At 36.1% G+C, this 14,724-nt stretch overlaps 4 protein-coding genes across 8 annotated transcripts; 3 read left to right on the forward strand and 1 right to left on the reverse strand.

The window, feature by feature from the left end:
- Positions 1-1,233, forward strand: LOC110608519 (probable aquaporin TIP-type). Its single transcript, XM_021747765.2, has 3 exons — positions 1-227; positions 315-565; positions 695-1,233. Exons 1-3 carry the CDS (start codon positions 101-103, stop codon positions 1,067-1,069), a joined length of 753 nt encoding a protein of 250 aa, XP_021603457.1. The 5' UTR covers positions 1-100; the 3' UTR covers positions 1,070-1,233.
- A 2,380-nt stretch (positions 1,234-3,613) lies between these two features.
- Positions 3,614-8,321, forward strand: LOC110604582 (VAN3-binding protein). 3 transcript variants are annotated; one of them, XM_021742822.2, is made up of 8 exons: positions 3,614-4,079; positions 4,654-5,022; positions 5,214-5,592; positions 5,676-5,819; positions 5,913-6,017; positions 6,114-7,235; positions 7,324-7,472; positions 8,051-8,321. In XM_021742822.2, the coding sequence occupies exons 2-6, from the start codon at positions 4,765-4,767 to the stop codon at positions 6,350-6,352; spliced, it is 1,125 nt and encodes a 374-aa protein (XP_021598514.1). In that variant the 5' UTR covers positions 3,614-4,079; positions 4,654-4,764; the 3' UTR covers positions 6,353-7,235; positions 7,324-7,472; positions 8,051-8,321. The 3 variants fall into 3 exon arrangements, with proteins under 3 accessions (XP_021598514.1, XP_043810265.1, XP_021598505.1); XM_043954330.1 differs by having other exon boundaries at positions 3,615-4,225; positions 7,324-7,476; XM_021742813.2 differs by having other exon boundaries at positions 3,615-4,225.
- On the forward strand, positions 7,318-8,321 carry LOC122723129. 2 transcript variants are annotated; one of them, XM_043954332.1, is made up of 2 exons: positions 7,318-7,476; positions 8,051-8,321. In XM_043954332.1, the coding sequence occupies exon 1, from the start codon at positions 7,318-7,320 to the stop codon at positions 7,474-7,476; it is 159 nt and encodes a 52-aa protein (XP_043810267.1). In that variant the 3' UTR covers positions 8,051-8,321. The 2 variants fall into 2 exon arrangements, with proteins under 2 accessions (XP_043810267.1, XP_043810266.1); XM_043954331.1 differs by having other exon boundaries at positions 7,318-7,472.
- Positions 8,322-11,424: 3,103 nt separating this feature from the next.
- On the reverse strand, positions 11,425-13,845 carry LOC110606324 (60S ribosomal protein L15-1). Of its 2 annotated transcripts, none has more exons than XM_021745082.2 (4): positions 13,494-13,845; positions 12,673-12,774; positions 11,965-12,162; positions 11,425-11,881 (listed from the first exon to the last, which is right to left on the reverse strand). In XM_021745082.2, the coding sequence occupies exons 1-4, from the start codon at positions 13,647-13,649 to the stop codon at positions 11,636-11,638; spliced, it is 702 nt and encodes a 233-aa protein (XP_021600774.1). In that variant the 5' UTR covers positions 13,650-13,845; the 3' UTR covers positions 11,425-11,635. The 2 variants fall into 2 exon arrangements, with proteins under 2 accessions (XP_021600774.1, XP_021600782.1); XM_021745090.2 differs by having other exon boundaries at positions 12,673-12,839; positions 13,494-13,628.
- Positions 13,846-14,724: the final 879 nt, after the last annotated feature.

The raw sequence follows: 14,724 nt of genomic DNA on the forward strand, positions 1-14,724 counted from the left end.
CTCGTATTTCTGCTCAAGAAAGCCTAATCAGGTCTTGAGCAGTAGCTAAACCCAGTTTTCTAATTTTCTTCGACTGATTATCGTAAACTTGCTAGCAAGAATGGCGAGGATAGCTTTTGGCAGTTTTGGAGACTCTTTCAGTGTTGGGTCCATCAAGGCCTATCTATCTGAGTTCATTGCCACTCTTCTTTTTGTGTTTGCTGGTGTTGGCTCAGCTATTGCTTACAGTAAGTATGCATGTGTTTGTGTTTTTTTTTTCAAGAGTTATATTAATAACGTAATTAAATTAACAAAATAAAATAAAAAATTTGCAGGCAAGCTTACAACAGATGCAGCTCTAGACCCAGCAGGGCTGGTGGCTGTGGCTGTGGCCCATGCTTTTGCATTGTTTGTTGGAGTAGCCATCGCAGCCAACATCTCAGGTGGACACTTAAATCCAGCTGTCACCTTTGGATTGGCCGTCGGAGGCAACATTACCATCCTAACTGGCATTTTCTATTGGATCGCCCAGTGCCTTGGATCCATTGTGGCCTGCCTCCTCTTGCATCTCGTCACTAATGGCAAGGTAATTGAGATTATGTTATTAAGAAAAAACTTAAAAAGTATTTTGTTTATAATTAAAATAAATTCAGTAGATTATTATACTTATATTTATATAGTTTATCAACTTGAAACTGATGGTGGGATTTGGCAGAGCGTCCCAACCCATGGAGTTGCTTCAGGCATGAATGCTTTTGAAGGAGTAGTAATGGAGATTGTCATAACTTTCGGATTGGTGTACACAGTTTACGCCACAGCCGCTGACCCAAAGAAGGGCAATTTGGGAATTATTGCTCCAATTGCAATTGGGTTCGTTGTTGGTGCAAACATCTTAGCTGCCGGCCCATTTAGTGGTGGCTCGATGAACCCGGCTCGTTCTTTCGGCCCAGCTGTGGTTAGTGGAGACTTCTCACAAAACTGGATCTACTGGCTTGGCCCATTGATTGGTGGAGGGTTGGCTGGGCTTGTTTATGGGCAAATCTTCATTGGGCCTTATTCCGCAGCCCCATCCTCAGATGACTTTGCCTAAATCAGTTTTTCCGTTAGCATTTTGCTTGGTTTTGCGTCTCATCTGGTTTCTTACTTTTGTGTTTGGGTTTTAAGAGTGTGTATTTTAATGTTTTCTTTTTTAAATGGAGGTTTGCACTTGATAACAATGTAAATGTAAATAATAAATGGAGTTGAGTTTGAAAAGTCCTGTTGGTAGTAAATAGTTTAGTGAAAATAAAATCTTTATTATTCTGATTTTAAAAATTAAATTCTAAAATAATCTATTTAATTCTAAAGTAGTATTTAATACGATTTAAATTTTATTATTTTAATAAATTTTTAACTGTCATCGTTAACGGGCTTATTCAACAGTTTCCTAAAGATAAACTGTAGCAGCGGCTTGACTCAACTTAGCTGTACTTTCTCTAAGAAAGAGCAGGGGATAATACAAAACGGACGCACATAAAAAATATCAAAAAATATTTTAATAGTATATTTGGCCTTATTAATATAATATTTAAATGATAAAAAATATATAATTGATTGATAATCAGTATATATGCGTGTATGTATGTATAGATCGATTTATGTATGCTGCTAGAGAAGCCTTATCACAATCCAGGTAATATTATAAATGCTTTTCACATTACTATCGAATCTGATTGATTTCTTGTCCAGTCGACAAGACGTTCTTGGCCAAAGGTCAACATTACTCTTACATGATACTCAAAACATCTATGGAAAAGAAAAGAATTTCAAGAAATTATTAAGAGCACAAACCATTTACCATTGATTTCGTTTGAAATTTTGATTTATAATCTGTGGGTGTTTTGTTTCTATGTATGAATTTTGCTGCTAAGACGACTCGCACGAACGTGGTGGTGAATTGCATATGAAGCTGTGTGGTGTGTTATCATTAACTTTATTGGATGAAGGTCCCACGCGCATAATCGGAGGATAACATTTGCTTTTTCTTCTCATCTTTTCAATCTAGTTTGAAATTTCGATTCCCTAAGTCGTGGTGGCGGATTTCTACTTTTCAATGCACAGGTGCACCTAAGCTTAGATGGGCCTAAGGCTAATACATACATAAAACAACTGCTCAATTATTAATTTGGAGATGTCTTCTTCGAACTGTTGGAGATGTGAAATATACCAGAGCACTCACTCCTGCTTTTGCTATTGCTCCTTTACCATATACATACACGTGCGTATGGTCTCCACTCGTGTGCAGGTTTTCATATGTAATAGTTGTTTAAATATAAAATAATATGAAAATTTAAGAAAATTCACAGGGGTGGTGAGCATTAAGTTCATTATTGGGGTCAACACAAAGAAACTAAAAGAGATTTGTAATTATGGTTTTAATTTATTATAATAAATTTCATATTCTTCTATTATTGTTACACAAAAGACACAAGTACAGACTGGCTTGGTCAAATCACGTAATCGCTACTTGAATATTGTCTTCATCACATGCGTAAAGTAATTAATGCAAAACTGTTAGGGCCCTATTCTGCTTTGTTTTTGTGATCATGAGTTCTTTGGAAATAAGGAGAGGTGTCATCCCAAGATTTTGAAATTTGGGCAACACCAGGATTTTGCCTGGAAGTGGCCCTTGAACTAGCTATAATACGACAATAAGTTTTGCGTCCAAACGTGGAGCTTCCATTGGGACAACCCTCTACGAACTGAAATGTAATACAGCCATGAAAATTGTCAACCGTGTCGGTGTGTCAATGCAACCTTCATTAGATTTAGATTTATGAGAGCAATTATAGAAGAGTACTGTGTACTTTAGCACGCTACAGGAAGCAGTGATTGACTATTGCCATGTTATCTTGGGTCAATTTTCTAGCAGAAAATTAGCAGCCTAATTTGACAAAAGGGTTTTCATTTTTTAGCCAGATGGCTTCATCATTAATTTCTGAAAAAAGGATAGATTCTTTGGCAATCAAGTTATATGCATATGTAACTAGCTTGCGAAAAAAAAAAGTGCTTTAATCAAAGTTTTTTAAAATTAAATTATAAAAAAATGTAATCGTTAATTATATTTTAAAATTATCTAATTTGACCTGATTTAGTAAGTAAAATATATCTAAATACTTCAAGTCTCACATTTTTTATTTTCTAATTGATTTAACCTTCAAATTTTACTTTGATATTTATGGTATATTAAAACTCTTGGATAGTTAAATAAATTTAATGACTTTAGTCACACACTATGTTTGCTTATTAACACTAGATTTTATTACTATTTGACAGTCGTTGCTCATTAAAATGAAATTATGGAAGAGTTTGATAAATGTAATAAACTTTGATTTCAGTAGTAATTGTAAATAAGTTGAAAAATAAAATTTAATATTTGATTAATGAAAATTAAACAAGAGTATGATCCTTTTAAAAAATTGGCTTCATTGTATGAAGATTTAGACCTTGATTAAATTACGAAAAGTGCAAATGAATTTGGATTACTCTCATAATTAAATTATAGAATATTTGATAAGAGTAATAAAGAAGGATATCGACGTCTAATGTGCGATGCGTTCGAGCCACCGTCGAGGAAAGCAGGGGAAAGAGAAAATACTAGCTCCTAACTAACCGTCCCCACCGTCCAGCGAAGGCATACAACGGCCGGTGGCTGGTCCTGCACACACTTCCAAGTGTCACCAGCGAAACCCGCAAAAAAAGAAAGAAAATAAAATTCCAGATGAACCATCAAATAGCCTCGTAAGCCTTAACAATGCGCAAAAATCTACTAGTACGTACCTACCTTACCCAGTCAAATGACACACGAGTAAGAAAAAAGGGAAACCATCCTTGTAGTCTTCTCCACACTACAGACCAATATATAGTACAGAAATCCCAGATTCCCAAGTAGAAACGTGTCCTTAATTGCATGAGCGTCGAGGAACAATCCCCGTTTATTAAGGATAATGCTGTAATCCTGCTAGTTTCGTGAATTCTGTTTGTTTTGTTTCTCTCAGTCTTTTTGATTCCTTTGATGAAACCCTGCCTCATTTTATGGATGTTCAAAGCACTAGATTTTGGTAAGTGCTTCTGCAATCTGTTTTGTTCCCTAGAGGCTAGATAGGTCCTCGCTTGGTCTCTTTGCTTGCGTATAAAAGTTCGTTTGAAGGGAAGTTATGGCCTCGCGGTTTTGCTAAATGGGCGGGGGAGCCTTTGACGTTGAAAGGTTAGTGATTAAAGCAGGTGTCTTTAGTTCTATATTCTCTTTGAGGGGGCTTTCGGAAAAGGAGAGAAGGGAGCTTTTTGAAAACTTTTCTTTTCTTACTTTTGTTTGAAGATTTGAATCTAAAGTACTCAATACTTTGAAGATTTTTCTTTTGAAGATGAAGCTGCAATCTTTATAGTTTCACTTGAAAATAAGCCCAGATTAGTTTATAGCCTTTGGAAGTAAATTGAATTTTTTTTCCCCTTGCTTTTTGAAAGTGAAAACTTTGCTTCAGACTGCAAGAAAAGTATTTCCCAGTCTATAAAGCTAGTCATCTAATACATTGCATTTTAGGTGTTTTTAATACAAATAATGTCTTCTTCATTGAGGTGCTAAGTCCAGCTAGAGTCCACTGTCTTCGTTCAATGACTTCTTGACTGATATGGCAGGAATCACTCTAGTCACTGAAGTTCCGATTGGAAAGATCGATTGATCATACACGAAATAGCCCAAGAGAGAGTTTCTGATTCGATTGTAATATTTGGATACAAATTCAAGAAATGAATAGTGGGTTTTATTCTGCTCGGAAGCATGGTTCTTTTCTGGATTATTTGGAGGAAGACCAAGAGCTGAAACCGGCGACATCGCTTCCGGCTATCCCTCAACCACAAACCCCAAAAGAGCCTATGGAGTTCTTATCGAGATCTTGGAGTCTTTCTGCTTCAGAAATTTCAAAAGCTCTGGCTCAGAAAGAGAGACAAGTTTTCACTGACAAGCAACCCAATATGTGCCCAGCCGATGCAGTTGCGCCGCAGTTAGTAAGTTAACCTTTCAAAAATTCTTTGTCTATGTGCAAATTTTTTAAAAATCCTTTTGTGTAATAAGCAGACAGGGATACCTTGGCCTCTTGCTGGTCATGCTTAATTTGCTTAGTTTCTCAATTATGGAAATCCAAACTATTATGTCATCCCATAAGTTTAATTTTTTTTTTTTCATATAAATTTTGCAGACAAGGAAGATAATCAATTCGATAAATTCAAGAAAGACAGGATCAATAGGAAAGTGGTTCCACCACAAGGAGCTTAGCAGCAGCACAGTGAAGAAGAAAGATAAGGCACGCATGGAAAATGCGCACATGCATTCTGCTATATCGATTGCAGGACTAGCTGCAGCCTTGGCGGCTGTGGCAGCCGCAGGAAACTCTAATGACTCTGTATCAAAAATGAGTATGGCTTTGGCCTCAGCTACAGAGCTCCTTGCTTCACATTGCATAGAATTAGCAGAATCAGCCGGAGCTGATCACGACCGTGTCGCTTCTGTTGTGAGATCAGCAGTGGACATTCAGAGTCCAGGAGATCTAATGACCCTTACTGCAGCAGCTGCAACAGGTACTTGCTTGAACGTACAATTGTCTTCACGTTTCTTTAATTTTTGATCATTTTTTAAAAAGGGTTTTTCTTTACTTGTTTAGCTTTGAGGGGAGAAGCAGCCCTAAAAGCAAGATTACCGAAAGAAACAAGGAAAAATGCAGCCATAAGCCCTTATGATAGGGGAATGGCAGAAATAGAAGAACCGGTTCCCTGCGTCGGAGAAGTACTGCAACGCACGAGAAAAGGTTTGTACTTGCTTTATTGTCGCCTTGGGAATTCACTTGAATGATTGGGGAAAAAATATCAAGGCTAAATCAGTTGGTTCTTGGAATTGCCAGGAGTGTTGCGATGGAAACACATTTCAGTCTACATCAAGAAATCACAGGTCATAATTAAGATCAAAAGCAAACACGTTGGAGGGGCCTTCTCCAAGAAGCACAAATGTAAGCAGCTTTATTCAATTGTAAATTTCTATCATTTAATTTGTTTTCCATTTTCCTGGCTACAATCTAGAGTCTGAATATGTCCTGTTGATTTAGGCGTCGTTTATGGGGTCTGCGACGAGACTACAGCATGGCCATATAGAAAAGAAAAGGAAAGTTCAGAAGAAGTATATTTTGGCCTGAAAACTGCACAGGGTCTTCTAGAGTTCAAGTGCAAGAGCAAGATCCACAAGCAAAGATGGGTTGATGGGACTCAAAATCTTCTTCATCAAGTGAACAGTGTTGAAGCAAGTGAACGCTCTCTGGAATTTCTAAGCCTAAGCGATAGCGCATAGCTGTGGAAGGATCATTTTTGTCTGTGTCCTACTTCCAGGACCAAGATTAAGGACACATGAATGTTTTACTAAGGATCTATAATCTGTCAACATAGTATACATGTGACGATTTCCTTCCCCTTTATGCATATAATATAAGGAATTAAACCCAATATTTGATCTTATGCTTTCCCACTGGAATATGGTAACACGTGTTTTCTTTCGACGGTTTTACATGTATATATATATATACACGCACACAAATAATAATTTTATTAAAAACACTAAAATTCATAAATATATTATTTATTTATTTTTGGGAGGGCCACAGCCCCCAACCCACAACCTAGGTTCCCCTCTAAAAATAAGTTTTTAATAATGATTACAAATAAATAAAATTATTTTGTTAAACACTAATAAAAATTTATGAAGTTTTTATATTGATAAATTGGTAAAACACCTAAATAAAATTTTATAAAAGATGTATACTAAAATAAACTCTACCAAAAAAGAAACAAAGGTGATGAGGAACTCAAACATTCTCATAATTTAAGTGAAATTCATATAATCATAATTTATAAAATAGATTTCTTAGGAAAAAATAGCAATAATTTATCGTAATTGAGTGTCATGGTTATGTAAATAGAAAATTTTCATTAATTAATTTCCACATGGCAAGTTATAAGTGGTGAACGGAACTCACTGGACCAATCGCACTGTAGAAAAATCTACGATCCAGATCCTCAGTTTTCACAGTTGAGTAGAAAACCGCCATTAAAGTGCGAGCTACGGATCTTTCAGTCCTTCGTTTACAATTGGTACAATTATTGCGATTGCCTTCTCTCTCTATCGATCGCTCCAAACTGCACCAGCCAAAAAAAGGAAACATAAAAGAAAAATGCCGGTAAGTTTTCCTCTTCCATCTGTGAATTCAGATCTTGTGACCAAAATGTTTTAATTGACCTTTATGTTTTGATCCGGTGGGGATGCAGTACAGGAAAATCATCGAGGTGGAGCCGCCGAGTCCGTTAAGATACATTCTCGGTGCAGCGATAATGATGATTGGAGTTGTCTTACCCGTCGGTTACATGATGTTTCGTACCAAGCGTGTCCCTTCTTCTTCCTCTTACTCTAAACAGACGTAGGTGTGCCTTTGGCTATTTCCTTTCTTTTTTTGCAATGTAATAATATTTTCCTTTAATATGTTCTGATTTCGCTTGGAAATCTATGATGTCTCTTGTGTTTCTTTGGATTAGAGGTTCATGTGCTGATTAATTGTTAGTTACTCGTTAAGCATTAGCTAAAGATGGGTATTCCTGCTTCAGACCAGAGGCATAATCTAATTAGTAGCTAGCTGCGCCAGGTGGTCTGTTTAATTCCTCCCAAAAGTGGAGGCTGTATGTGCAGAAAACAAAAAACTGGCCTCACAATGTTTGTAGTTTATTGGATTAAGTTGGATAATTCAGGTCTTGATATTTTGCATTTGATATTGCATTCACTATACAGCTAATGCTAACTTCAAGCCAAATGTATATTTTTCTTGTTCCCATTTTTTTCTTTATTTTTTTAAAAATGGGACCTGTTACTTATAGCTTACTGGTACTGGTTGGGATGATTCTGTAGTCCCATTATTGGAGTCGCATAATCATGCTTTTGTACTCCCTTCTGGTTAAAAATAATACAGGGAGACTAAAGTTGGATGGTTTTTGACATTTTCAGGAACAAGTTTTGATATAGAGGATTGAGCAAGAGACTCTTGGATACAACTCCTGGCAAATTGAGTTAGAAGGAAATGCAAAAACAAGGTGGTCTTGACTCATGTGAAAGTACAATGTAAATGCGCTGAAACTACAATTTTGTTATATTTGATGTTGGATTTGTATCGAGTTTATGAACATGTGATTTGACTTAGAACTCAAATTTTGTTATACTTATATTTGGGAATTCCAATTCAAGTTTATAAAGTGAGATGTGTGGTTTGATTCGGTAATTTGATCTCTGGTTTTGATGGATTTCAGTCCCATTTGACCGAAGGTTTTTTTTTTTTTTTTCTGTTGCTATGCTCGAATAATTTCATTTTCTGTGTATTGATCTTAGGAGAACTGATATAGAAAAGACTAAGCCTGAATATCCGTAATTGTCCTTCTGATATGAAAGCTAGATAGTTTGGTCTTGACAGTTAAAGTTTATCTCATGCACTCGTCGATTTCTGGTTGGACTTAGATTTACATGACATGATTTGGTTTTTGAAAGTTGACCCATCAGCAAGATATTTCAAAACTAAGGGGATCGGTTGGTCTCTGCAACATTTGAGAATGCATATGTTTGGTCATTTGAAAAGTCTGTATAAGCCTCTCCACTACATGTAATTAGATTAGGCTTTGGGCATTATCATAAAGAGTGAGCTAAAGGAAAGCACCTGCTCATATAATCACTTACTTTCCAGCCATTAATTATATATATGAATGAGTGAAAGTACTTTTTGTATTTTAAATTCACATTGGGGGCACCAAGCCAATGCAGTACAGAAGTGAACCAATCTTACATGTAAATTAAATGTTGATCAAACAGCACAGAAGGGTTTAGTACAGAGGAGACATGAAAAGTGAATACCAAAATCAGAATATCCATTAATCATTGTAGTCCTGATAACTAAATAATAAACCCAAAGGAAGAGATCCCACTGCATCTTAACCAATGAATTCCTTTTAATTTTAATCATCAGTCTCTAGCCTGTTGATGGTAAATTGGTAATTTTAGAACTCCCATCATAAGTCCACAAATCTCGAATACTATATCTGCTCATTGTACAGGGCTCAGAGTATACCTTTTCTTTTCCTAATATTTTCCAGTGTCCAGTGTATATAAAAAGTAGAAAACATACTTCAGTAGAAATGACCTGGATAATCTGTAATTCAAATGAAACGGCAAAAGTAATGGGAATAGTTCTAAAATATTCTACTTTGGTCCATGCAGCTGTCTTAGCCAATCTTTTTGGGCTTATGTTTAGCTAGTCATGATTTTATGCAGAAATGGAAAGAACATATATCTTCAACGGTTTCGTCTTACCGTTATTCTGGCTGATATCGGTTGTGATGTTCGTGCAATCTTCTCAATGATCATATATTTAAAAGGACGGGTTCTGTGGATAATCTTGAATCAAACACTCAGTATGGTCATATTTCTAGTCTCAAGACTTCAAAATAATTGGCACTTTTGCACTTGGATAAATACATACTACGGTTGAAATACGGTTTTGATAGTAAGATGAGATGAAAGAGACAGCCTTTATAATTATGCAAAATGCCTCCCAGAGTTTGACATATGATTAAATATTAAACAAAAGCCAGATCTATAGTCACTGGGTTTTTACTTTAAAAAATCTCTTTGCTTTTGATTGGTGGAACCCTAGATACAGAAATGCAATTTTTCATTTACTGTTTCTTTTTCTTTTATTTCTTTCCTAAATCCGAGAATGGTTCTCTACACCATTCTTAATGTGTTCTGCTAGAGTTTTTTGTTTTTTTTTTAATAGAACACGACAATAAATTTGCTTGCTTCTTTTATCTTTTCAGGTGTATCATATTTGCTAATTATATGGAGAACCTATCAGAACCAGCAACCATCTACCCAAATGTCAAGCTTCTTCACTTTGATGTTGCCGTTAAAAACAACAGTTTAGATTTCAAGGTCATGCTTTGCCCTAGACTTGATATTTGGCTGGTGCTTATTGGTTAAAACTTTGATTCACTAGTTTCAACTCGAGGATGAGCCAAGACATTATGCCCTTCTGTAGGCAGAAGTGGGAGGCTTGCCAAGTTCGGTGATTGAAACGACTAGAAGCATCACGTCAAAGATCAAGGAAAATGCCATTCCTGTTTAGCAGTTAATATGGGTTGATGCTTAATGTTAATTACAGGATAACTATACTTTGTCAAACGATCTAATAGAAGAGATAGGAAATCAAGGCTTTATATTCACATGCAAGGGCACCAGCGCGACTGTCGAGCTTTTGTTTTCCCAATTGATTTTCAATGTAAGCTTTTAGGAAGGTTAGGCCATGTTCCGCATATTAGTGATTTTATTAGTTGTTTTTAGTAACTGTTAATTGCTTCATTAACCGTTAAATATGAGCGGTTATCAGTTAATTGTTCATATAATATTTAAAATAGAAATGTTCGATATAATTTTATATCAGATTAGCCGTTAAATACAAAATGAATAAAGAATATGATTGAATATATGAATTTATAAAAGAATAAAGAAATATAAGTGTAAAAAAAAAGATAATTATAATTGCTATCCACTGAAACGTGAAGAGAAGTAGTTTTTGAATAACTACAGGTTCAATTATCAAACACTTTATCAAATAATAAATAATAAATAATAAAAATCAATGCTTTGACTATATCTATATGCCAAATACTTCCGGTAAACACTAAGGCCGAACATGGCCTTATTATCTGTGCAAAGCACATATGCACAATTTCATCATCTACATGTGTTTGTCCTGTTTTTCAGCACTTAGAATGAATAAAACTAGCAACTTGTAAATTGATAGGTGACCATTTCGCAAATTTTGAATTTTTCCAGGAAATCCAGCAAATGGAAGTACAATGCCAACACCATTTATCGATTGCAGATGCTATATTGTGTTGCTCAACAACTGATAACTCAAAGTATTCCAACCAAGACGAAGAACCTATTCACAAGCACTACAGAATCACAACGAGAAATACATGGAATTCTCTGAAGGTTGCTGCCAGTACTAAATTACCAAATATTAAGGAGAAGCATCTCCTTTCACGCCGACGCTTCTCAATCAATCTGTTGGATGAAAATTTTCTTTATCTTTAGGGTGTTTATCATCACATGTAAACCATGATGATCAGATAATTGAAAGAGCAGCAAACCAATGAAACGATCTTAAAGTCGAAGCAACTATCATCAACAGATGAAGCGAAGCAGCAGCAGAGGTACATTTAATCAATTTATTACGGCAAATAAAAATATTAACTTGAACATTCACTATTTACCAAGTAATTTAGCTGCAATAAATCTAATTCCACCAAATAAATTGAAATACGCCAAACTGGAGGAGTCAAACCTCGTAGTTGTGTGGAAATATGAATAGAAAGTAAACAAACTAACAGTCGAAACAATATTGGTAAATAACTTAAAAATAAAAAATAAAGTAGCCACCTCTAAATATTTCAATATCAAAACTTCCAAACTCAAAATAAAAGCTACTCTGTCCTTAAAACAAAATCCATAAAGAAAAAAAATGCAAGCACATCAATGAACTCAACGGTAGCGACGAAGTGAGAGAGTATTGTTTCTCTTCCAGGTTGCTCTGCGAGAAGGGCGATTTTTGTGGTGCAAATGTCCTTTTCCTCGTAGACCCCTGTATTTCTTCCCCGCAGAGGTGAGGCCCCTAAGCTCCCTGTGCTTGTGAACAGGATTGCAGAGCCAGTTGATCCTTGGGTCATTTCGAATAGCGTTATGTGCAATATCAACCATGATCACCTCAAAATACTTGTAAGTAGAATCCTGCACCAAAGAAATATATGAGCAATGCAGAAAATTATACATGTAATGCATGAAGAGAGTACATTTAAAGTTAGCCCACAAACCTCATTAATCCAGTATGAATTAAGAACCCTTAGACCACCCAATTTTCTACCAGCACGCTCCTCTGCAACAGACCTCTTGCTCCGCTGAAACTTCAGTTGAGTTACACCCTGGTTGGTGGGCTTACCATAGACAATACCTTTGGGAACAGGCCTCTTCCTGCCACCACGTCTAACACGCACACGATAAATCACATAGCCCTGATAGAATACAGTGTCACTATAAGTGCAAATCACAAGAAATTATGCATAAACATGGACAAGACTAACAAGAACAGCATTGAAGGTTACAATGTAGATGTTAGATGCGATAATGACATGATAAAAGCATCATTGATCAAACAACCAAAAAGATCATAAATGTATCAGATCGAGACAAAAGTGAATTCCACAGAAGGGCGAACCACTTGGTCAGATGATCGACCATGTTTACTTTAGCTGGTCTCAGGTAGTATCTTATCATCATATGTATACACCCTCCTGAGGAGAAATGAATACACATCAAGACACCGCTTGACCAGCAAGAATTATATTCCAAAACAGATCCCCTTTGTCCAGAATGGGACGGACAAAACTTGCATGTGCTAAGCAAAATATAATTGCAAAAGGCTTTTCTTTACAATTGCAGAAGAAAAAGGACATAATAGTCCAGCAACAAGTGTAGGATGAACATTTGTACAACTAAAGGGGCAATTAGAGATCTTCTGTTACCTGCTTGGCCTTATAGCCCAATCGGCGAGCCTTGTCAGGGCGTGTTGGATGGGTGACACGAACAATGGAAGGATGCTGGCGGTACTCCCAGCATCTCACCCTCTGCAAAAACCTCATCACATCAGATTGCTTCTTCCTCCATAACTCAGAGATATACTTGTAAGCCCCTATTTTTATCAAACACATTGTCAAAAGAAAAAATAAAATAAAAAGAAGCTAACTGGAGGCTCAGTTTGATCGCCCATGTACTTCAGAACAGAAACAAAAATGCAACTACAGAGGACAAGACTTCTTAGCATTATCACCAAAAGACTTGTAAACAGTAATTAATAGCCAAAACAAAAAGTAAAACGCTTCACGGCTGATACCAGAATATATTTGGTAATAATAAAATGCACACAAAATGAACATAAAGTTAGCTCATTCAATTAAGCATTTTCATTTAACATGATGTAACTCAAAACCAAATGTATAGCTAAATAAGGCAAGCCTTTGCTCTTTTGCAAATCAGGGAACATCAAAATTACGTTCCTTATTTTTGAAAGTGGCAACCATAAATATACTTTAATTAATCCGGAAATAGAGTGAGAAAGTTCTGAATGAGCAAAAGCAGAATAATAAATGGATCAAACGAAATGGTATCTTCAGGTGCCTTTTTTATGAGGCCAAAATCGGAAAGACTCGAACAACCAGGAAAGTAACAGATTTAAAACCAAAGTACAGCCATTTTTACTGTATATAAGAAACATACCGCCATTACAATGAAGCATTATGAGCTAAGCGAGAACAAGTTTAGACATAGAGAGAGAGAGAGAGAGTACCCATTGGAACAGAGCTGGGCTGCGCTGCTTCTGACTAGGGTTTGCACTGACAAACGCTAATGGTTTGTAGGAAAACTTAATCTTACAAACTGGAGCTTGGAAATCTTGGCCGTCGAATTTAACTGTGGATGCCGATACCGAACGGTGTCGTAACATACCTGATGACCTTTTTTCTTTTTTTTTTGTTGCCACACAGACCTGATGACTCGACGTTTGGACTCTTGGAGATGAAATTATGGGCCAAGCCCAATATAGGATTTGAATAATCTAAACGTGGCATTTTTTCGGTAGGGAGAAAGATGTGGCACGGCTGTCTGTTATGGTCAACTCAACCACTTCTCCGCGGACTTTACTACGATGTTGGCGACAACATCGACACCGACTAGAACATCCCCGCCGAGTACCTTACGCTTGTGCTCTCGAATCCAGCTGAACATGAAAAGTTCGGTTCTTGTTTCCTAACTGGCCTCCCGGTCTCTTCAGAGATCTGGTTCATTAAATTTAACTAAATAAAAATAAAATATACTATAATAATTGGTGGCGACAATTTCGGGTGTGAGTGCGAGAATTTGCGCCCTTGGGATAATTTTTATTGATGGTGACTTTATTTTAAATAATTATTTTATTGTGGTTATTAAATTTTAATTTATTTTAAAAAATTATTAATGTTTAAATATTTATTTAAAATAATTATTTTAGTGAGTTTTTAGTAGATTTTCACATGAAAGGCATATATGACTATTTTATATAGTTTTTTTTTTCTAAAAAAAATTTATTTACTACGTCAGAAAGTAAAAGTGATTAAAGTTCAGTGACTGAATAAAAACAATTCAGCCACATCTCTTTTACACTTCATTACTGCTTATTTCCAAAAAATAATGATCAGATAGTCTCTTCATTCAAATTTAACCGTCCAAATCCCTCGTTATGACTCATTTTTCAATAAGTAGACGTCATCCTTACCCCCTTACCCTCTTACCCTCCCATTATGCAACCATGAAAATGCCAATTCTCCTTTCTCGATTCCTTAACGTCTTTCCACCATTACCTTCCATCAAACAAGTCAAACTAATTCCGCAATAACTTAGACTCGCCTGTGGATGCCTTCTCCCGTGATCATTTTAACATGTATGAGTTCAAGGTGAGATGTTGCATACATGGGAGGTCACATGTCTGGACGGAATGTTTATGCGCTCATCCTAGGGAGAAGGCTCACCGTTAGGATCATCGC

The sequence above is a fragment of the Manihot esculenta genome, chromosome 2 (genome assembly GCF_001659605.2).
Source record: "Manihot esculenta cultivar AM560-2 chromosome 2, M.esculenta_v8, whole genome shotgun sequence".
Lineage (NCBI taxonomy): Eukaryota > Viridiplantae > Streptophyta > Magnoliopsida > Malpighiales > Euphorbiaceae > Manihot > Manihot esculenta.